Source organism: Anticarsia gemmatalis, chromosome 11 (genome assembly GCF_050436995.1).
Source record: "Anticarsia gemmatalis isolate Benzon Research Colony breed Stoneville strain chromosome 11, ilAntGemm2 primary, whole genome shotgun sequence".
In the NCBI taxonomy this organism is placed as follows: Eukaryota; Metazoa; Arthropoda; class Insecta; order Lepidoptera; family Erebidae; genus Anticarsia; species Anticarsia gemmatalis.
In genome coordinates this window covers 1,790,635-1,816,472 of record NC_134755.1, presented here as the reverse complement: position 1 = coordinate 1,816,472, position 25,838 = coordinate 1,790,635, and the positions used below count along the sequence as shown (strand labels likewise).

The window sequence follows — 25,838 nt, the reverse complement described above, 5'->3', positions numbered from 1 at the left end:
ACTAACTATGTTACTGTTCAAGTCTCAATTGCTGAAGCCATATTCTATTAGATTGTAATGAAAAAGGACATCTTGTGGAACAATTCTGTGCCGAGTATTTTAACTTTATGATTGCTTTGTACAGTAGCGCGATTTTGTACAGTCGGTACTGTCGAGTATCGAAATTTTGACACTTAGAATGTACTGCCGAAATAATTCCTACGACACCCATCAGAGGCGCGGATCAGATTTTCATACATAATTTCTCGTTGACAGATCGGTTGTCGCGATAGTAGTATAGAATCGAGCTACTGTAGAAGGTGTATTTTATACTAAGTCGATACTTAGTGGTTGATGTTGCTATCATGAGTTCACATTTGCGTAGGGAGCAGTGGGTTCGAATCTCACATCAGAGTGCCTACTCATCCCTTTAACGAACTTGAATGAAAGCCCCTTTAATAAAACGTGAAAGCACTCTGTGATACTATAAATAATATGATGTTATTAATAAAATGATAGTAACAAAATGTGGTCCGTAAATTCTCAAAATATATGTGTCAAAACATGATACGTTAAAGACATTGACTCACTTAATTTTTTTATTTGCAATCGATGCAAACAGTTTCCAACTCTTTGAAGTAATTTTTAAGTCAACGCAAAAGTGCGCTGTATTTAAGATATAGGCTAAAGATAAAACAAAATAGTACTGTAGTGTTTTAGTTTCAAAGCAAATTATCAAGTTTAAGTGCTTAGTTCTAGCAAAAGAATAAATTTAGGCCTTGTCTAGTTTGTTTAGTGTTTCTAAGAGTATTTCTCATTAGATTATCTTGAAGATTGAAAAGTTACGTCTTGTTTTTACACAAATTTCATAATAATAAATTGTATTGCACTTTCTACTAGTTAGCGGTAGCAACATTCAAAATAATGTAGTAAAAAGCCCACGTCACGATAAATTAATAATATATTTGACCGTGACAAAGTTAAACGAAAGAGTTATGAATAATTGAAAAAAAAGACGCTTTCTTTCCCTAACCCCCGGTTTCCGTGTACATTTAGGCTTTTAGCGGTAGGTTATCTATTCAATAGCGTTTTTTGTATGAGTTTAAACGCTATTGAAAAGATAAACTACCGCTAAATGTACCTCAGAAACCGGGGGTAAGTCGAGTCCGATGACTTATAATAAATTTAATAACGACAATGCATTTTTTAACTACACATATATTAACGTACAAAAATAATTTTGGATACTTTAAACAAAAATAAATGACATTATTTTTCAACCAAAAATAGACCGTCCAAGCTAAACAAAATTATACCCAATTACAGAAAATAGTATCCGAAAGCCGTTCACCTAACGAGAACTATGCAAAACACAATTAGGATATTCAATTAAATAGTTTAATCTAAATGCTTGTGTGTTTGTAACAAAGGGACGGAAAGATAACAATTACTATGTATTATAGAATATTGTTTAGAGGCGTTGAACCGTTGCTTTGTGTTGAAGGTGGCGCAAGTTGTGGGAGGTGTAGGGCGTGAAAGCTTTAGGACTGACGTGTTATGTAGTGTTTGGTAGATATGTTTACGTAAGGTGTGAAGTCTTGTAACCCTTTTAATAAAAATAATGTGGGTGAAGATAATAAGGAAATAATAGTTCAATCCTATGTAACAATGCAATTTTGAAATTAAAGACATTATACGAGTGTGTCTTTTTTATTTTTTATTATTAGAATATCGGTTACTCTTGCTTGACTTCAGTGGTGTGATCATCTACAAACTGTTGTATCAAGAGCTCGAAATTAAGAATGTTTTGTTAATATAGTTAGTAACAATACAACATTATCGTTAGCTAAGCGATTGCCGATAAACGATAGTGGTAAAGAATTACGCTGCAGATGTCAGTTTTATAAGTTACTTTTAAATATGGATACAACAATTATAAAATTTGCCAAGTAGGAATGTACAAGAAAGCTTCAAGTGTGGGACTGTACTTTTATTGGAGTATGTAACATATTAACTCAAATTTAACCTAAATAAGGTCACACTAAACCTACTAACACAGCAATACCATCTGCTCCAAAACACAATTTGCCTATTTGTTTAAAATCAATTCCGCTATCTCAACAGCAATGTACCCGTCAACCGTCCCTTTAAACCGAGCCCAAATAACTACGAATTTAATTAATTCAAAGGGAAAACGGCAAAATTAAATATAAAATAATGCAAATAATAAACGACAACCAAAATCTGTTTGTTGAAGACAGTTTCCATTGAATACAATATTTTGAAAAGATATTTTATTTCAAACGTTATTAATTTTAATTGAGGATTGGCTGAGTTTCAAAGGATCATGATCATGATACTTTGACGTTTAGGTAAAAACTGTTTGTGAACACAATGGGTATTGAGTCAATGTATTTGTGATTAATTATTCAAGAGCTTAGGAAATCGGTTAATTGTATTATTAAAGGTATCGTTCGTTTGTTTCTGAGTTAGTTGTGCTGTTCAAATTCCCCCGCATTGACGCATTATGAATGTGTGAACTACGTCATAATATGTGTCTGTGAGCAAGCCCCATAAAATGATAATACATAGTAATTATCCAAGTATATATAGTGTGATGTTGAGTAAGATGATTAAGATTTAGATATCTAGATTTTCGACTCCCTTAAGACATCAAATTATGAATGATTGCTTCAATTTATCAATTGATAACTAATGAAAGCAAATAATAATATTCGATACATAGATATATAGTCTAAATAAGTATTCTGCTCATTCATTAATATTCATAATTATCTGTACCTAACTCTATTTGCTGTTGCAATTCCTAGTGAATGAAAGAAACGTTCGCACTGATATTTATTTTCCATCCGAAGTGCTTTGTTCGCATTTTAAATATTCATAAAGCATTCCAGGCTTGATACCTTAAATAAAAGACGCTTAATATACTCTGAAAAACACTATGCACATAATCCTATTCACGAGGAGAAAATATGCAAAAATATGCATTCACATTTTAAGTCACATTTTTCGGAAGAAATGTTAACCCTCTCTTTGACGTGAGAGAACAATGGGCTCAAACATGTGTTATTTCAGCAAAATAAACTCGGCAATTCTGTAGTTAATTTCGGGGCAGCTGCGTCCCATTCCGAATGCGTCAACCCTAAAAAAACAATCAACCATTCACTTCACTCAGTATGAAGGAAATCCAAGCAATTTTCACATACTTTATACCATGTCCCAAGGAGGAGTTTGAGCATTTTTTTTCCCTTAGAAAGGAGCCATTTCTCGTAGTCGGCTACGAAGCACATGTTCATAAATCCAACCCTTTATCGCTGCCTCTTATTTCGCAGTCTCGCTGCGATAATAACTCTATGGGTCGTTTTGTTTCGTTTTTATTTCCAGTTTTCCTTATATGAACCTTTTTACATAAGACAACACATGCGTGGGCGATGTTAGTTCCGGCTCAAATGATACTAAAATAAAAAATATATCTCGTTTTATATATTTCCTTGACACGACCCATTATTGAAACGCCCAATCAGGTTTTAAGGCAATTTTACTTTCAATTTTATCTTGAAAGGCTTGGATATTATTTTATAAACACATTACCAGCAACAAACAATTTAATTTGATTTTACATCTTAGGGGATTCAAAATCAAAATTCCACTATAAGCGGCATCTAAATCATCGAATATAGAGCCACCGTATCGCTACTGTATTTTACTAACAAAAAAAGCCTACCTACCTCTAAGCCTACATCTTAAAACGACTTTTGTACATTTTTAATTTACAATGCGCGTTCACATTAAGAACAAATCGACTGTTTGACTACATCATTGTCATTGTACGCAATCTTTGGAACGAAACTCGTCAGAAAATTTCACCGAATCGAATTTTAACGGTAATTTGAGCAATTTACAGAGAGGGTACATTGAATATTTAGCGGTTAAAATGCTATGACAATTTGCGGTAAATTTCAGTTAATAAACTTTATTATCGTAAAAGTCAGATGGAAGTTGCGAATATACACAAATATTATAAATAGGAAAGTCTATCTGTTTGTTACCATAGCCGTAACTAAACCGTTAAACCGATTTTCATCTAATTTGGCACGGAGATAGTTAAACTTAGAATGCCTTTGGGGCACGGCCAGTACAGCATCCGACCGCTTCGATTCCCGGATCGGGCAGGGTACAATGGCTCTTTTCTAATTTACATAAAAATATTTCTTGTTTGATAACGTGTCCGGTAAATTGCAATAGGCTTGCCTAATTAGCTTTGTTAATAGCGAAACTTGCCAATACATTTTTGCCAAACCTTCGTATATAACAAACTTGATAACATTAATGTATGTAGTTTAAGATCCTGAGTCAATAAACTATCCAAAAATCAACCCTTAAATTGTTAAAATGGGGGATAAAATGTTTGCAAGTGACGCCGTGCGAGTCAACTAGTGTATTATTGAGTCTACCAATGAATTTAATGTGTTAAGCGTTGTTTGTATTGACTTAATTGTCCATTATGTCTATTTGCTTTGACGTTAAACCTTATTAGCGAGAATGCGGCGTTATATTGTCACTATTTACTATTCAGTAGTTGTAGGGAAATATTTTGTACTACTATATACGAATCCAGCGTGATCGATAGCTCGATTCTCTACCACTATCGACTTCCGACAACCGGCTAGCTATCGAGAAATTGTCTATGAAAATTTGATCAGCGCCTCTACGGGCATTGAAGGAACTATTTTGGCAGTACATTTAAAATGTCTAACTTTTGAAACTCGATAGTACCGAAGTGCAGAAGATCGTGTTACGAGTGCGAAATGTTATTTAAAAGTACATTATTTCTAATGGTTTTGTAAGTAGTGCCTTTTATTTATAGGCAGGTTTAAAAAAAATATTCAATGATATTTGATATTACCTAATCATATTTTTACCATGAAGTTTGTCTGCGTGTATGTCTGTGTGTCTGTTTGCGACAAGCTAAAATATGCATAACGATCTGCAGATTGTAATGCGCTATAAGAGTTTACACGTAACATCTTAGTATTTATTATCCAAGATTTAGTGAACACAATATTATTATCATAAAGTTCACTTAACACTATTCACATAGAAGCACAAACTACAAGATTGCGTTCAACATTAACTATAGACTCTCTATTAATAAACCAATATAACTAACCCAACTTGATCCGAGCTTAATTATATTATCACGTTGATATTAGAACACTAAAACATAATCTAATTTTGATAACAATATATTCTAGGGAAACCGTTTCACTAAATTACGGTAGTAATATCAATAATTTCATAGAACAATTGCTTATTGAACAGATTTGAACTGCGTTTGAACCCGATATTCATTTGTTTATGCAATACATAATGTTATTGTTGTATTGTGTTTGGAAATACAAAGTTATGATACGCATGCCGAGGTGTGACGCATGTTGATGTGTTCGCATGCGGTTGGGTGATTTGTTATGAGGTGGTACGCATACGTAGGGAATTATTTTGAAGTGTTTTGAATAGTGAAAGAGAGACTAGTATATTTAGTGCTGTCTTAAGCAAATGTGTAACTTATGGTTTAATATTCTTTTTAGTATTAAGAAATTAAATGTTATATATAAAGCAGCGACTGACGACTTATAAATCATGCTATACTTACGGGAATAAAACCAAGTAAACTTGAAACTTAATAATTTTCGAGTCATCAAAATACCTAATCCTTATTATGTACTGGCAGCTATTGGGTTTTGATATTAGTACATTGCATTAACCCTAATAGCCCCTATTGGTGCAATGTACCAATGTTAAGAAACCTTTTTACTTTGTAGATATTTGCAGTGAAAACCCTAAAAATCTGAACAAAAATATTTGCTACAAGTAATAATTAAGTTCTACAAATAGAAACTTACAAGCAATCGAACACTAAGAAAAATACAGTAGAACAAGGATTAATTGGTATGAATCTGTACCCAATCCTGCCAAGGAATTAGATTAAACTTGCTTGTTAACTTGTTACTAGAACAAACGACGTTAATTTGTAAAGAACACTAAGGTTTTCTATCTATTCCAGTAACCTTTTTAGTACTTTATCTTTATTGACTTTTGCTTTAAGTAAAATACGATTATTGGGAGTTCTAAGAAGGATTTGATGTTTTTTGTCTGGCAATTTTGCAGCCGTTTTAGGGTCCAAAATTGTTAGTTCTAAATTGGTTTTAGGAGCTCATCAGCCTACTCTTTACTGGACACGTAATAAATTCTTGGCTGCTATTGAGAATTATTTAATGCAAATTAGAAAAAAACAAATAACACTTTGTCCTACCTATAAAGCGAACCAGTGACTCCTACGCAGCAGTCGCATACAGTATGTACCGCGTCAAAGAAGTAGTCAACGCACAAATGGGCTTAGTTTGAAGGGTTTTTTCATGTTTTAGCCTATTTCAATCAGCCGTTAATAGTCTACTACATTATAACCAATAATTCCTTTCATTAAGATAAGCATATTATATTTTCTATATAATAATTTTGTTAATCCAAATAATACTTAGTCACTTTTTCCAAATACTTCCTTCCCAATATCCTCCCGTCCAAAGAAAAAAAGTTCCTGTGAAATCGTTACCACTACTTTTTTATCTTATTTCTCCACTTCTTAACTTAGTAAGGGACCAAGGCCTCTAATAATGACCGAGAGAAAGTAATGTAACTTAATTAATGCCATAGCGTCCTTATCCAATAAATTAGAGTTTGGTGAGGAACAAAGTTACGATAAAATGTTTTATTTTTAGTTTTTATGTTGACTAAGAGTGAGGAAATGTGATTGAGGTTAATTCTTACATTTAAACACATTTTCTGTAGAAGTGCTCATACTTTTGTCCTATGAGATAACATACATAATACTTATTGTTATGTTCATTATGTACATATATAAAATCACATCTTCCTCTGATAGGGGTAGGCAGAGACCAGAGAACACCACTTGGTACGATCCTTACAAACTTCCTTTGCTTCATTCACATCCATACATTTTGTCATATAGGACTGCCGGTTGCAGGAGTACTACGCACCTATAAGATTATAAAATCAAAAAATCGGAATACGAATGAAGAGACTTTTTGTTGCTTTTCACATTAAGAAGGATCATGTATACAAAAGAGGCATCAGGAGTTGATTTCTACGAATTATTATTGAAATTATAGTAGTGTATTCGGAAAATTTTACAGTACTTTTGTGTCGAGTTATTCAGAAAGGGCATTCAATTAATCGACTTTATATTATAATGATATTATATCTTTGTACATAATTAAGCTGGATAATATTTTATCGAAAATATGCATTTTCACTTTTGAGAAGGACATGTCCATTTTGTAACTTTTCCAGCAAATAATTTAATTTATAGACATATAATTAAAACTATTTTATAACGACTCTTAAACTTTCGCGATACATGTTTAATATATTATGACAAGATGTGGCCTGGCCGTGACCAAGCCAAGTGCACGCAGTGCGCGAAAACTTTAGGCATTCCAAAGTAGAATGCGTGCTCGCATTAATTTCCATATCCCATTATACATTATTGACACCGTATTATAATACACTAGCTGACCAGCGCAACTTCGCTTGCGTCACATAAGAGAGAACTTTCCCCGTTCTTGTAACATTTTTCGTTGCTACTCTGCTCCTTATGGCCGTAGCATGAAGTTATATAAAGCCTAAAGCCTTCCTGGATAAATGGACTATCTAACACTGAAAGAATTTTTCAAATCAGACCCGTAGTTCCTGAGATTAGCGCGTTCAAACAAACAAACAAACAAACTCTTCAGCTTTATAATATTAGTATAGATAAATTGCTTGCTTTTCTTTATTAAACGATTGTTTTTTGTTCAACAGTTGGCGCGATCGAATCAAAGTCAAGTGGTGCTAACGCGCGTGAGTTTCGGTCTGTCCGGGAACTTCAGCTGCGAGGTGACGGCCGACGCGCCCTCCTTCGCTACCTCCATCGTTTCTAATACTATGGAGGTTGTTGGTGAGTACACTACCCATAATATTATAATGTAACGGGTCTTAATCGCGATTGAAAATTAAAGGTTAGAATACCTTATATGTTCACCCGACCTTTCGATCGCATTACAGCGACCGTGGTCACGAGCTGACTGAGACTGAGGTCAGTACATAATAATATTATGTGTACAAGTCGCGACAGTTTAAAATCGTTAAGTAAACTACCCATAGAAATTATGACCATGAAATAATATTTTAGCGTATGACATAAGTAGTAACTTTGGTGGAAAAAAATACAGCAACCTCGGGTGTCAGAACGTGGGTATGGGTTACCTCGTACGTTACCGCGGCAAGAAGCTGTTTTTGAAGTTGAGAGTTTAAAGAAAACTTGATTCCATAAACTACTTTTTCATTTAAAATATGCTTACCGAGTGTCTCTCAACATTAAAGTTTCGGCCAAACCTGAGCGACCAAAGCGTCTGCGAAGCGTCAGAGCGTAAAGGTGTCCACGACTATTATTATAAGACTTACAACTACACAATCATTAACATTTTAAATGACTTTAGTACTTCAAACTATTTTTTTTTTCTACCAGCCCTCCCGCCAACGATGCCGACCATACAAACCAGCCAGCACTACTATATACCGGGCGACGTGCTCCGAGCTAACTGCTCCGTCGGACCCAGCCGGCCGCCCGCAGACCTCGAGTTCTACATCAATGATATGCCTGTGAGTATCTTTAACATGGAACTTCATCATTTATTCATTTAGGTAAAATATTGACACTTATGATAGTCGTTACAATTACAGAAAATGTAGAGGCATATGTATCTATACTGGGGCCATTACAAACTTGCGAACTACGTCCGCACCGGTTGGTAAACTATCATCGATTTCGTAGAATAGAAGAAAAAACAATAATAATTATTATTTATTTGCGTAAAATGTGGTAACAAACATGTTAAAAAAATATTAATAGGTACAAGACACATTTGCCATTCACAATAGCATAAATATACAAATAGTTTTTGACATAGGGGTGCCATAAAATAGAGTTAGTCTTCTTCGTAAAGTAGAGTTGTATTCTAAATAAACACATCTTCAAAACTTACGCAATCAAAATAAGTAAAGCTGGCGATAAACAAGCAGTAACTTACAAAGTAAGTTCCAATCGATAGCGTACAAATGAGATGTCATTAGAGTCGTATTGTTACGGAGAGAGCCATAAAGTACGTGACGTCACGCAACTCCCCACAAAGCCGGTAATAAAACAAATGTGGGCACACAACGAAACATGACCTAAATACTGACAAAATATCTCAACACGCGTTAAAAGTCCTTCACACTATGATTCACAAATCGATCAATGTATTTGCAACGGGAATGCTGCGATAGCGCGGGCACGATGCAAATGCATGTGCTTTAACACATTTAATGTAATGCAAACGGTCACTTGATTTTTTTGCAGTGCGCGTAGTTTTTAACACATTTAATATAAATATGTAATATAAATGGTAACTTAATTTTTTTTGTAGTAAATTTTTCGATTAGTGGTTGTATAGTAGTTTGAGTGTCTCTGTTTCAGAGAGCACCAAATATACACAGTACTTTCACATAGAATAGCGGAAATATTAATGAAATAATTTGTAACTAAACCATAATACCTCTATAACAAATGAACTTATGAAAATTAACGTTTATGAAAAACGATTTATATCTTTACTGGTGATAGATTATAAAAAGCTAATACAGCACAAAAATGCTTACGTAGCGTTTACGCAACGTTTCCGCAGCGTATACGTTTTTGAAACTAGTATGAAAGACGCTACTAAGTCAATGTAATTAACAATCACCCAAACATACCGACAGGAAATCGTTGAAATACTCATTAAGTACAATTTATATTGATTTTACGAAAGCATTAAACAGAATTGAACTCTCTATCCGGATATTTGCGGTTTATCCGGAACGGCTATCTTATAGGCTGCTTTATCTTAAAGCAATATTTAGTACAGTAGGTATTTATGGCTTAGCAGAAAGCTAATTTATTGGCATAAACAACTGGTTAAACAAACAATAACTGCATAGTTTATGAAGGATACGCAAAGCGGTTCTTAGAAATTTTGGATGCGGACGGCTGAATATGAATTCGTAATTTTTTAAATAGCTTACGGCGCTAAGCGGTTTTTGAGAATGTTTTCGTTATGAACTTACTTTTTTATCAAAAATGATTTTATTTCATGAGTTATTCTGTGGAATAGATTTCAATTCTAAGTTCTTGATTTCCTTAAAGTCTTAATTCCTAATTCCTTCTTAAAGTCTTAATTTCCAAGCTATTCAAGCCAGATTATTGTGAAATCAATACACTGATTTTTTTACTGATTCTACGCTACGATAAGAAAAAATAATCTATCTTTTAACAAAATTAATCGCACATACTGCTTTACTTTAGTCATTAGAAAATAGTCGCTACTTTTTATGCATAGCCGTTGCTTCGGACACTGATCTGTTTCATCACCCAGCTTAGTTTCAGTACTTATCGGATGTCACACAATCTTAATACATATTGCCACAGGTCCAACATAATAATCCGCTTAAGAAATCCCTCGCACCCACGTTCGCCATCTTTCAAGACAACTTAAAATAACTTTACCAAAGCTACAGTTGTTTCAACTCAAATTCTATAGTGGCAAGTTTTAATGCCTTCACAGTTTCACATTTCGCGGATACCACGGCGAATGCTTCAGAAATTTTAGTATCTAGAGCGTCGTTCCGATGCTATTGTGCGACGGTAGCTGAACAAACTACTAGTGACGATATTATTTTAAATAGCGCGATGGATTTTGTCCCATTTTGTGTATTTATTTACTACTTTTGGTGTAAAACTTTGGGACTATTTAGTCTGAAATATTTTGTTAAGTAGTTTAAGGACTTGTTGTCGTCTTGTTCGTGTTTAATTTTCAACGCTCACACTAGTTACTGGTTAAGATAATCATCGACCCAGAAGATTTTAGGTAACTTCCACAGAGGAGCATAACGAACGAGACATTTTAGTACCATCCAACATAATATTATGAAACGAAGGATCAATATGAACGAAATATCACTGGCCCGATTTTCTACAACTATTGAGTATCGACAACCGGCTAGCTGTAGAATAATTTTGTATGAAAATTTGACCAGTGCCTATACCGGGCTCCGTAAGAACTATTTTTGGCAGTATATTTTAAATGTCAAACTCTCGATAACTCTCGACAGTACGGTCTATACAGAATAATAATAGCGCTACAGCAAGTAACATTCCCATTACGAAAATGAAGTAACAACATAAGCGTTGATCTTTTTACATTAAAATATCCTGTAACGAACTCCATTACAGAGTAGATAGTCCCTTTGAATCAATGCTCATTAAAATTTGCGCTTCACTATAACATTTCAACATTAAACCCGTTACTGCATCCTCATTAAAACTATCAGAACAAATTACAGCTTTGAAAACAAAAACAATATCTCCATGCCTAAAACATCCGGCACAAAATTAACCTAAACCATATAATTTCATATTTACAAAGAACAAACGGAATAATATTACAACTTTTGGTAACTCAATTATCTCAGTATTAAATATTAAAATACTCGCCGCAGGTCATTGCTGTATAAAATTTTGTTTGAACAATATATTTGTGTAGTACGTTATGTGAATTTGATCATCAGGGGAACGGAAAGGCATGTGTGTAAGCCGGCATTTGGTGAATGGATTTTGAAAAGATTATTGGATATAATAATATCATTGACAAATAATATACAACATAAAAAAAATAAAGACACGCGGAGTTACCGAAAACAAAATCTTTAGGTAACAATGTTTTTCAAAGGTACTTACAGTCCATATCTAATCATCAGAAAGTCAGAGTTAACAAAATCAGTAGCCTGTAGTAAAGACGTTGGTCCATTTGAAAACACGTTTAAAATTGTGTTTTGTTCTTTATTTTCGTCTTACGACGAACGCTTTCAGTCCAAATATAAAAGTAGTGTCCCAATCATACGTCTTTTGTTAAATTGAATCGATAAAAATCATCATCCTAGCCTGGCTTTTCTCCCTACATCGTTGGAGTAGGCTTTCACTCTCTCTGGATTCAGCTGAATAGATAAGATTGATAAAAATACCACGTGGTAACTTCAAGCAACAATATTTCCATTAAACCAAATAAAGTTGTTACTTTTTACGTAACAAAATTGTCGTGTGTCGTCAAACAAGCAAACAGTCGCTCGGAATCGTTGCGGCGCGAACACAACAACTGTTGACTCATTGTTTGTTGTGTTGATATTTGCAATTTTCCTACGTTAAGCAGCTCCGTCTGCCTCGAGGGCTCTTCAGATTTAATCACATCTGCATCGGCCGTTTTAATGGAAATTTCAACTTTATATGAATATGTATAGAGTGCGAATTCGTTTGTACAACTTGAGTAATTACGTTATTCTGTTATGTTATTTGTTAGATTTGGGACTGTCAAAGTTGTTGAATACTTCTATTGTGTTATTTTAGCTATAACTTTTGTAGTGTCGAAATACAATAAATTTAGTATTTACATATTTTGAAGTAAGTTTCATTTGTACAGCCCTTAGGCTGAATGAATTATTGTTCGTTGGTAAAATTCACTCAGTAATGTCAATAACATATCTGGCTTTATTCATGATCTCTTATTACTCAAAAACCCATGATCTGCGACGTCTTGAAAAAAAGTCTGGTGCGTAGTTCTTGTTACCGGCGGTCTTATATGACAAGATGTATGGATGTGAATGAGGCAAGGGAAGGATCGTAGCAAGAAGCGTTCTTTTGTCTTTGCCTACTCCTATGGAAAAAGGCGTGATATTATGTATGTATGTACATAATTATGTATTCCATGACACGTGTTTGGATGCATCAAAGAACAGATTTCAATCGTAAAAAACTCTAGCGTCACTTATAAATTCATAAAGTGCAATTCAGCATAAAATATTCGTCCCATCGTAGAATATAAATGACTAATACTAATGGTTACATTTGCTATATTATACAAATGTACATAAATTAACGATTCGAGTAGCTCAAATCACTCAAATAGTATTTAACAGTGCTTGAAACATCAAATTTCTATTACCGTATTACTGTATCCGAGTGCCAACGAAAATGAACGGAACGAAATTAAATAATTCTTTTTCATTGCTGCTATTGTTCATGTTTAATATGAAATATGTATTGAAAACTACCTGGATGTGCTATTGTGTCGTATTATTGTTATTATTGTCGCGCAGTGCTGTCAAGTTTTTAAAATGTTGATGAAGTTAAAATGTGAAAAGATACTCGGAGGAATATGTAGTGACTGGTGCCTTACCTGGAACAAAATAATATATCATATCTAGTGGAAACAAAAAAAAACATGTCATTGATTTTATGTTGATAAATAAGCGCAGCAGTCACTTGCTTTACATTTATTTAGTTGTTTAAATCACAATTTAAAAAACATAGGATTAGTTTTGTACATGTTTTTAAAGCTTAGCGTCGTAGCTTAGCGTTTAAGCAAATAGGAATACAAAAACCATTATAAAATTAGAAAAAAATCACTTTAATCAAACTACAGCCCTATATGAATTTTCCATGACATCACCTATCCTTACCAACCTGCTATTCTTTAGTACCTGCTAATTTCTTCTTTGCTTCCACCAGGTGACTCCAGGCTCTCACCAAGTGTACCCGGCTCCAGAAGGCCTGTTCCGCTCCGAACTGTACGTGAACTTCCAGCTGTGGCCGGCGCAGTTCGAGCGCGGCGCTCCGATGCTTCGCTGTCAGGCCAGGATCGGAGACCTGTACAAAGATGATGCCGTCGTCGCTCTTTACTCTGGAAATAGTGATCCTAAGATTGAGAGAGGTGAGTTTAAATTATATTGATGCTTGTAATATTTATTTATAAACATATCTTAGTTTAATCATAATTTAATTTAGAAACATTATATCCTAAACCATATATATTATCAAAGTTAGAAAAACGTAACAAGTACCAAAAAATGTTAAGTACCAAATGTTGTTTAAAGTTTTAAAACGAATAACAATTATTTTTTTCTTGTTTAAGAAATTTCCTATTTATTTTCACTTCTAGACTCGGACATTCTGAATCAGAAATAAAAAAATATCTACAGTAAATAAACCTGCAACAAATAGAATAAACAATTAACACGTAATAAATAATTCAATTAGTCAAAGTATAAACGTAACTTCCCACGTAAAAATAATAGCCAGTTAAAACATTGCGAAAACAATTCCAAACATCTAAACACCACATTCTCATAATGACTTCAGATAGATATGGATATTATTACATCTGGCAAACACGGAGATAATCAAAATATAAAGTTATACTGAAATTAGAATTTTCCTACTCCAATTACAACAATTGCCTGAATTACCGCAACTAAAATTATACCTTTCACTGGATTCTGGATTTCAGTAATCTCGAGGGTGGATTCATAATGTGAAATTATGTAAAGTACCCAACAGCACTCAGGAAATTTATTCATTACAATGTTCTGAGAAAGGGCTTGTACGTCGTGTTCCCTTCAAGCATAATTGCAATTTTCATGACAGCCCATAACGTTCTTGTGTTATTAAATCTTGAGATTATCACGTTACATGTCACAGTCTTGGACTAACTACCCTTATTTGGGCCGGATTTACCTAAATGTATGATCTGTAGAACCATATTTATGATATTGTTAACGAAATAAACAATTTGAATTTGAATATTTTTACCTGTTGCTGTGCCACTGCTGGCCAAGAGTCTCCTCACAAGGGAGAGGATAAGCCTTGAGTCCAGCATGATTAAAATCAGATTAAAGCTTACCAGAAAAAAAACTTATTAAAAGGTACCAATAATAGGGCCTAGAATACTGCCTTTTAATACTCCAGTAAGGTTTATTCATACCAAAAATATCAACAAACCCCTTCCAAATAATAATCTAACTAATGATTGACATAGCAACAAACTTCTCATATCAAAACTGAAACATGTTATTTCCACCCATTATGACGTATACAAAGCGTCATCCAAATTGATTATAAACGTTTTAATTAAGCTATCACCTGCCATATTGAAACCGATTACGTCGTCAAACGCACTAACGGCACGTCATTACGTGATACATAATCATTATGACAAACATTAGGGTGGGAATGTTATAGAGAGAGGTGAAAATGAGGAATGTTTGATTCACATTATTTTCAATTTGAATCTTTTTTTTAAGACAACTGTTTTTTTTTAAGACAACTCTCGCACTAAGAATTCCTCTTGTGTCGCGGGGACTTTTATAAATATACAAACAACGGACACAAAGTACAACCAGACCCGAAACAAATAGTTGGATCGCGAATAATTATTGCGTGTGGGACCATGAACCCGTGACCTCCCGATGCAATGGTAGCGGCGTGGCGACCCAAACTACAGCGCCACGGAGGCAGTCAAACTTTATTAAACTTATATACATTATTTTCACTTTGAATCACACACATGCGCTAGTTTGTAGTTTAAGAGTACGATTTGATATATGCCCGATCTTTACTTGATTGCATGAAAATTCGATCCTGTCGAGAATAAGCCGTCAGAGGTGGAAATGATTTTGTATTTAATTTTACTACAGATATATTCAACGTAAATCTTTTGAGTTCAAGTATTTAATAAAATCGATAATCGGCTCAATAATGCAACTGTATACGAAATACTTGAAATATTCATATCAAAAAACACTCACAGCTTTACGATATCGAATGATATTGCAGCTTTAAATAAAATTCCCGTGTCGTCTATTTATATCAACGACAAAAGACCAAAAGTTAATATCGTGATTTCAATTCAAAACGGCTGCAAAAACGCTTGCATGTATTTTAACGGATTCGACATGAAAACGGCAATTTTGTCTCACAAAAAACACACAAAGCGTGACATAAAATCTAAAAGGAAATATTTTCACGCGGCAAACTCCAATAATTGCAGAACACGTTCTAACACGCCCGCATCTCTTTAATATCCGTGGAGAGGAAGCCCAGCTAATAAGATTACGAGAACCAAAGAGGGCATTGAGGGCCCAATGAGTTATTGCCTCCCGTCTCATTTGCCCAGACAATTTCCTCTGAGGGCTACACTGAGGCGTTTGTTGGTAGATAATAAATTTATCTTTGGCACACGGCAAGAGTTGCAGGATACACGCTTACTCGTAAACAATAACGTTGCTTGTTTGAAATTGTTTCTGAGAACAAGTCCGTTCATATTGATACAATGAGTCTCTTATGTAAATATTATGAGGGAAGTTATCCGATTTATTGGTTTGGTTCTTATAAAATGGGAGTATAACAATGATTGAGGAGGGAAACCCTCTTCTACCCTCGGGGCATGTCAGACCATTGCAATAGAAAAAAGTTGGCAAACCAAACTCCTCTGTTGTTAGTCAGGAATGTCAGGGCCCTTCGGGATTTGCCCAATTTCCAATATTCCGCTACAAAAAACAAATCGACGCGTGTTTCGAATTTACATGAAGCATCTTTATGGTGGCTCGACTATATAAATCAAACTTATTCTTTTTTCATATATTTTTACTTTCTCCTAGTTTTTCAAAACAAATTTATTCCGTTGTATAATTTAAATGAAAATTTGATCATGCTAGTTTTGTAAACACAAATTTTATTTAGTCCAAAAGTTTAATTTCAGGCTTGAATACAGAATGAAAAATGTTCACAATTTAACTTGTCAAATTTCAAATCAAATCTAACATCACTATGTAGATATAACTTTCAAATATCAGGTATCAGATAAATTAAAATAATCTTAAATAAAACCAAGTTATTTTAATTAAAATGCACTTCAACACAGCGTTTTTCATTAACCAACAAAACACTAAGCAGATTACAGTCCACCTAATTAAATCAAGGTGTCGACACTCCACATAATACTCCAAGACTGGCTTTGTGAGAACAGCATCGCAATAAAACTCAAAGGTTTCATTCCTCCGTGTGCGAAAACCTTTAAGGCGTAAATTAAATTAGTAAAGGCTTTCAAAGGCAAAATAGGGTACCATCGTTGCCACTACAACCTGAGTAACTGAGTATTAGAGCTCAAGAGGTGGAGCCAAGTGCTCTTTATGTGTTCTTCTTTACATACCTCGTAGAAACGGTTTGAATATTTGGTTCATTGTTTTAGCTTTGTAATCGAGTTGTTGAATGGTTTCGTTTGTTGTTTGTTTTTAAAATGTTGATAGATTTTTTTTGGTAATGTCATTAACTATACCTTAGCTAATAAATACTACTGTAGCGCGATTTTCTGCAGGCGGAACTGTTGAGAATCGAGAGTTTGACATTTTAAATGTACTGCTAAAATAGTCCTTGCAGCGCCCGCTAGAGGCGCTGAGCAGGCTTTTATACAAAATTTCTTGATAGACGGTTGTCGGTAGTTGATAGTAGTAGAATATCGAGCTACTGTTCTATTTATATGAGCCTTTGATTGCCCAAATACTTTATACGTCCGTATTTTTAATGATTTTTGGAAGCGTGAATCATGTATATATTCAAAATAATCACATTATTCAGACTACAAGTCTTTAATTACTTCATTTTATGAATAAAGCCAAATTTCGCTTTATATTTACCAAATTGACGAACTAATTGCCTTTCTTTGTTCCAGTGACATCACCGGGGTCAGCCTCCAATCTACAAGTGTGCCAATTTCTACTATTACTTCATATTATCGTTTGGGCAAACAACACATAGGCGTTATACGAAAAATAAAATGTGTATAAATATAAATTAAATAATAAAATATAAATAGGTAGATGTATTCGATTATGTCGGATGAAATTGTGAATTTAAATGAAAAATAGTTAATTGTACCTAACGAGCTGACGACTATGCCAAAGAATGTAAAGACTTAAGAATATTGTTGATTTAATACAAATTATATATATGTCACGGTTTGTTTTATTGCTGTAATAAAATCCGGTATTTTAAGTATTGGTATGGCGATTTTATTTTCTACTATGTCATCTAAATAAAATTCTGTATCGAGAAAGATAAATCTAAGTCTTTTTTAAGAAAATACAGCTTCATCGACTACGTCAACACAATGCAATTTAACATTAAATCCTTATATATAAAATAACTCGTGAGTCGTATTTTTACAATAAACTGACCTTCCAACTTAAACTTTTACACAGTTCAAAATCCACAGTGAGAATATATTAAAAATAAAAAAGCAGCAACGAAAAAATTAAAAACATATTACACTACATCGTCCGCGTTGACATTACCGAAAATACAATTTCCATTGCTGGCTTTGTACGTCAATACGAAACAGCAACGAAATTGAGGAGGAAGTGTAATTAAAAAGTTCATTTGCGCCGGTTTCGACCGAAGGCTTTATTGCGTTGGACTACAGACAAGTACTTTAATACATGTGTTTGATCGAATTTTTAAATAACTTCTGCAATGCGCTTTTTGGAGTCTTCGATGAAGGGTTTTTAAGAACTCCAGTCTTGTAAATTATTCAGGCTCCGGATGACGCAGAGACGTGACTACTTGAATTCAGTCGCAAGGACGCTGGGACATCTACTATTTACTTCCGATATCTTAAGTTAGAACCGATGTACAGTCGACGTCAAAAGTAAGTATACACATTTTCTGTCGTACCTACTATTTTGTACGACATTTTAAATTCGGTTATGGCTATTGTCAACACACAATTCACAGTTTCAGTGAAAATACTAAAATGTTTATATGCAGTAGTAATTTCACTATTTTCGCTGTAAAATGCTTTTGAAAATTAGACATTGTAAAGATTTTTTTTACGATGCTGACTGGACATTTAAAAAATGTTTGTACAGTCTCAAATAATATTGATTTAAAAATTACTATAGCGCTTATATTTTTAGCTTCAATTAGTCTAGACGACTATTATATGAGGGTCAAAGAAAAATCTATAAAACTTCAAACACAATACTTTGTACTACTTAAATCTTTCTTGTATTCAAAGTAAGAGTCTCAAAAGTATGTCGTTAGGTTTTTCTTTTTAAGATCATAAAATTCAGAACAATGAAGACGACCTTAATCCACATCAGCATACAAAAAAGGTTTGATAAAGAATAGTTGCTGTAAATAGGGTACTAGGGCAGTGTTGTTACAGACTTTAAGTTTACATTAACCCTCTCTTTCTAACTTATACCGAATACGAAAGGAGTAAAGGAGACAAAACATATGAAAGGTAAAAAGATAATTTTAGATGTTTATGAAAAGGTAGATATTCAGTAGAAGGTTTTTAAAGAAAATGTAACTATGACAAAGAAAGGAGATAGTGTAGAAATATTTAAATAAGATGATATAATTCCTGGAATACATATTGCAAGACAAGCAAATGCCTAGAGCTTAGATTATAAATGTCTAGTCTGTTGTAATAGCGCTGATATATGTGACCTCGTTTTAGCGGAACTTCTTGACCCTTCTCTAAACAAATAAGTCCGTCTTCATAGAATTCCTAACTCCAGTTTACTGCTACATTTTCTAGGCTTAAGTATTCAACCTACAGGCATAATTACTTTCACAATTTTAATTACCGAAATGGCTTTTCAAGGAGTAAGAACTACCGCAGATTCTCTGTCGCAGTAATTATGAAGCTTGAAAAAATATCAGATAATGTACATTTGAGGGTAAATTGTGAGTGGGTTGAAATTTCAGCTTAGGTGGTCATTAGGCTTTGTACGATTTTATGTAAGGACATGCGCTGGGCTCTGGAAATTACCGGCGACCGTCCTAAATTAACCGAGTGAATACAGACTACGTAGAATGCAGTAAAGTTAATTAGTCCAGTACATAGAAGTTTTATGTTTTACATTTAAGCGTAAATCCTAGACTTACGCAGGCTTTTTGGGCAGGTGACGGCTTAAAGTTTCTTGTATGTAGCGCATTACGTTACTCATTAACACATTACGAGGATTTGGAGCGATAAACTGGCCGTGAGTTTATGACTGCTAGGAGAAAAATATCAAATGATTTTGATATGTTTGAAAATCTCTGGACATAAATAGCCAGCCTGCACGAAATCCCATTATTACTTCTTACAAAACGTCCACAAAATGTTGTGTATTCGGTTTAGTAAGACAGTATTCTTTCACAATTCATTTAAATTTAGCAAAAATTTTGTGATTACTACGATAATTCTTCTATATTACATCACTTAACGACTGAAAAACAACGCTATGGAATGCAATGCAATGGGACTTGTTATCCACGTATGACATAAGCGACAAAGGTAAGCTTTTGTAAAGATTGCGCTCGTCACTTGTTCAGGCTTCACATTGCGTCCATCACTTAAAGAAGAAGCTTAAAGCTTAATTTATTAATTACATTTTTGAACCTATTTATAAATCGCTTTATATACCAACACGTGTAAAATGTTGTCATTCATACAACACCAACTCAATACCTATTAATCAAATTAAATTTAATTACGAAGAAGCCAAAGTCATAGCTAGAAGTAAACGCTGGCCCATCACGGGGTTTCATACACTTAAAGCAAAATATAGTCTTGTTACCCTTACAAAGGAGCAATTAGAAACTGGCTTTAGACCGCAATTAAACCTACAATTTCATGAATAAATTAATGTTGAATTCGTAATTAAGCCATTTTGATTTTATTATGTTATAACTTTGATATGAGAGGGGGTTCAATAAAGGTGTGTGTACATTTACGACTATGCTATGCTGCAAACAGTGTAAGGGATATTGATATAATTATTTTACAATAGATGTGTGTAGATTTATGCGCAAGTCGCAAAAGATAAGATTCGTGCGTAATGGATATTTTACTCAACACAATTTTATGATCCGTTAGTCATTCATTAGTAAATCTGTACCAAAAAGTCTGCGCTATGAATCTTAATAAAGATAATTAGGTAGAAGTAGGTAACGACAATCAGATAAATTTTACCGAACACCCTTCTATACAAAAAAATATTTAGAAAAGTGACCAGTGACACTCTAGCGTGGTCCGAAAGAACTAATTTTTCAAGTAAAGTACCTGGGTCAAAAATCACCAGCCGAAAAATATGGGCACATACCATCATTCCAAACCTCATGCGTGTTTCATTTTAGCAGAGCGCTGGAAGTGTACATGTGGCACTAGCGACAATTTATAGTGACGTTACAATATTTCGTGTTTAGAATAATGGCATGTGGCCATATTTTTTGGCTAGCCATATTTGACCCAGGTACCTTACATTTAAAATTTCTAGCTCTTAATACTCGATACTACCAATAAAATCGCGTTGTTAGTTCGGGGAATATGTACTAACGTGTGCATACCTTTATATTAATTTAACCAAAGAAATATGAGTATAAAGTTACGAGTATCTATAATTGTTATTTGAAATACGATTGAAAATTGTAAATTTATTTGGTGTTCGTACTTACATCGCATTTGTAAATCATGAACAAAACGATACTGTTATTGCGTTGTTCGGTAATTATTAATGTACTAACGTTATATAAATTACTGCTTATTTCCCTAATGGTTTAAGCAGAGGTGAATAATGCTATATTGGTTTGGATATAGCGGTGAACTTTCTATGTTCTTTTTAAAGAGAGCCGCTAAGAATAAATCTTGTTCTGGAGGTTGCATGTTTTGTTCAATAGCAAATATTCTATAATATTATAAACAGCATGCACAAAATGGAATCAATACAACAAATTTCTGGTCACAAAATATTGACGTTATCGACATTATCCGCTGAAAACCCCTTAAGTCCTTTTCTTGTGCTTAAGTCAGTCCTAAATCTTTCTAAGACCATTGGAAATAACATTTTTTTATTTAGTCGCATTTATAATTTAGTCCAGTCATATTTAAGTCATATTTAATGTTTTTTTAACAAAGACCTATCAAATGCTCTTTCTAGCTTGTTAAAGCAACATTGGCTACCATATAACAGAAGAATAACATCACCCCTTGGAAAAACTACTGAAAAACAAATCAAATGCACCTCACGTCCATTAAAAAACCACAGCAAAAAGTTCCCACAAGCAAAGGGAACCACATTCATACGAATTTCAAAACAGCTAAACAACAGTCTGTCATTAATTACGTTAAAAGAGGGTACCTCGGTCGCATTGTGCTTTTACGAGAATCTCGCCACCTCAAAATTCAATATTGCAGCTATGGGGAAAGAGATTGGAAAAGTTGGTTATGTCTTATTATGACGCAGCTTGGTTTCATGTTATTTTGTTTTGTATGAGACAAAAGTATCATGCGGGGTTATTGGTTGACATGTGAAAGAATTGAAATAGGCATTGAATACATTGAGACCTTTTTACTAATTCGGAATTGATTTTATTAGCGGATGAGAGTTTTGGTAGAGAAAAGAATTAGGTAACAATGAAGGCAAAAAAAAAATGTTGCAGCACAAAACATATACTGAAAAAAAAATACATAATTTTGCAGGCGTTTAAGTCAAGTTCACGCAAAATATTAATGGAAATAGCATGTCTTTCCGCGTTTAAACACCATCGGAGGCTGTACTTCATTTTAAAGCGCTCCGAGTACTCTCAGTGAAAGAGGATAGCTATATAAAGTACGAACAAGGCCATCCTTTTCCAACCAGAACCTACTTCATATTACATCTACCAAAAGAACAAATAGTTTTATAGGCAAGTATTTAAACAAGGTCTTAGTTTTCAAGTACCGTGCGTAGGAAGATCGTATTGTATTCATTAGCATTTGAAACCTTGGCTAATTATAGCATTGAAAGCTTTAACTTTATGTCTGATATTTGAACTAAATTAAAACAGTTGGATATTACTTTACTTTATCAACTGTTTATCTAATATACTGTGAATTCTGAGAAACAAAACGTGGGTGACAGAAGCCCACGTTTGCTGGATCGTGTTAGTAGGTGCTATAATTAAGATTCCTGATTTTTATTATGAGACTGCAAACTGATAGCTATTAAGTATGTTTATTGAAAATAATCTTGTATGACAAGATGTATGGATGTGAACGAAACAAAGGAAGTTTGTAAGGATCGTTCTGATCTGATTGGCAAGATGTATGGATGTGATGTATGTACATAGTACTAAGTGGTGTTTTATGGTCTCTGTCTACCCGTAATGAAACTAATAGAAAAACGTATTGTAAAATTTTGCGTATGTGTGTATGTATGTTTAGAAATAGTAATTACGAATTATCTCAGTTACCCAAGAGGGTAAAATTAAATACTGTTTAGTGTTATTATATTGCTCATTAATTACCCAAATCCAAAACACTTTAAAGGGCATTTTAAATATTCATTATTACTTTACAAAAACATCAAAAATGTAGAACATAATATTTATTTTTAATAGCTTACAGGAGAGACGTCGGCGTGATTCTGAAACACATTGTACCCTGCAAACGGCCATTTTGTGGTCCAAAATGGATCGTAAAATGGGCTTTATGAGTGGCCAGGTTCGGTGGCACTTTGGCCATGACACGGCAATTTTCCAAAAGGAAATCGTTCAACGAAAATTTTGGGCTAATCGATGAACGAGTGATTAAAATGATTGCCTGTAATCCTATACGATTTAGGAATGTTTAAAGATATTTGGAAATATGTGCTGCCCACGTAAAGGTCCTAAAACTGAACAAACCACATTGACTCGGTAAAATACAACACTATTTTGTAACAAAAGAGGACAAAGCTAGCCCCTGTTTTTGTTAAAAATATACGCACTAATACATTTTTAGAAGTTCCTATTTTACCCTGAAATGTTTGTAGCATAAAATTATAGGAGCTCGAATATTCACTAAAAACAAAGACCTGTAAAATATACCGAAATTAAACATAATTTTATTAACATCACACATAATACTTTCAAACACAAAGAAACTAGAACACTTTCATCACTCTTTGCTTCTGGGAATCGAACCTACGACACTTCCGATAGAGCAACATGACTACTTCAACCACTGAAAAATAATCACCCAATACCAGTAACTTACAACAAAAAGCTTCAAAAACTATTCGAAGCATCGTATAAATCCTTCTTTCTTTTGGACAGTGGAACTTTACCTGTGAAACTTTCAGTACATACTCGGAACTTCAAAACATCTTTTGTGTACACTCAACCAATATTGGCCCGGAGCTCTAAACTCTGGGGGCTCCTTTGTTTGTCCATTATTTTATTTTGTATTGGCTGTTGTACATGACTTTAACCGCAAGTTGTGACCGATAAAGCAAGTAAAAATATCCTTAAGAAACTGACAGTCTTGCCAAAAGGTGTGTAGCACTTGTAACCGGCGGTCCTGTTTCATAAGATGTATGAATTCGAATGAGGCATCGGTAGTTTGGAAGGGTACCAAGTGATGTTCTCTGGTCTCTGCCTAACCCTATAGAAAAAGGAGGGATTTTATGTATGTGTTGAGGGAATTATTGAGTATTTGATAAAAATATTGATCAGCCCCTAGCTTATTTTATAAATACTCATTTATTTTTAAATCATCTTGAATGTTAAATTCTCAATACGAAGTCGATAGTTCGATTTAATTTTAATCTCTGAATCTCTCTACAGCTAAGTTGTAAGCTGTAGCATTGTTAATTTTATATGAGATGGCCTTATTAGTGCACAATATCTATACTAATCTATACTAATCTATACTAATATTATAAAGCTGAAGAGTTTGTTTGTTTGAACGCGCTAATCTCAGGAACTACTGGTCCGATTTAAAAAAATCTTTCAGTGTTAGATAGGTCATTTATCGAGGAAGGTTATAGGCTATAACTAATAGGAGCAGAGTACCAGTAAAAAATGTTACGAAAACGGGGAAAATTTTGTACCATTCTCTCTTATGTGACGCAAGCGAAGTTGCGCGGGTCAGCTAGTCATTAAATAAAATAACACTTTATATTATTGCCGCAACTATAAAAAAAACATCGGTCATCAAACCACAGCTTCATGAAGTATTTTTTATTTAGCTGCATCATGGAGGGTCTAAGATTGTTTGTCCAATATTTCTTTTCACGTGATATACTGATATTAGCCCTCAAAGATAACTTGAATGGACTCTTTGAAATTTATTATACGGGTATTAGGGTGGAGCGTCAATGTGCAGAGGAAGTATATTTAATGGTACAAAGTGTACCTTTATTTTCTTGCTGACTAAAAACGTAAAGTTTTTTTAAGATCCTTTTAAAACTAGCGAAACTTAACCTTGAAAATGGATACCGAACATTCGGTATTGATTTTTGTATTTTACAATACTAGCAACAATAATACTTAAAAGTCACTGCCTATTGCAGGGAAGTTTCGATAGAATGATGGTACAATGTAAACCTACTCCAAACACATTAATTTAGCTAGCAATCATAAAAAACATAATATTGCAAAAATTATCAAAAATATTAAAATGGTTTTTGAGACGTTGGACGTGTCTATACACTAACACAAAAGTAAATGTATAGTCCAACAACTTACTAAAGAACCTTGTCTACAAATTATTTGTACAATATTCTTGATAATCCAGATAAATTGTATATGTCAAGTCTCTCCACTAAGTTGTCGAACTACAGGGCACAGTTTCCACATTGCACGACCCCTTAAAATGATGCCAAACCTCTGGCCATATTTCACGTACACAGAAACACTGAGTTATTAGTGTGTGTATGTAATTGATTAGTGTGCGGCAGTTTCATTTGCGAATAGCAAGTGATAGCGAGTGAATGCTTGATAATGATCTTGTTTAGGGAAAATGTTTGTGTTACTTGAAATTGCTGGTAGTTTATGTATGTATTTATAATATTAATTCACATGT

The 25,838-nt window shown here is 33.8% G+C and overlaps 1 protein-coding gene across 1 annotated transcript in view; it reads left to right on the top strand.

Moving 5' to 3' along the window:
* The window catches only part of LOC142976720 (uncharacterized), an 89,141-nt gene extending 71,164 nt beyond the window's left edge, over positions 1–17,977 (top strand). The window contains exons 5-8 of the mRNA XM_076120236.1: positions 7,879–8,014; positions 8,585–8,718; positions 13,697–13,898; positions 17,694–17,977. Of these exons, the coding sequence (XP_075976351.1) occupies positions 7,879–8,014; positions 8,585–8,718; positions 13,697–13,898; positions 17,694–17,779 (558 nt within the window). The 3' untranslated portion in view covers positions 17,780–17,977. The remainder of the gene's footprint in view (positions 1–7,878; positions 8,015–8,584; positions 8,719–13,696; positions 13,899–17,693) is intronic.
* Positions 17,978–25,838: the final 7,861 nt, after the last annotated feature.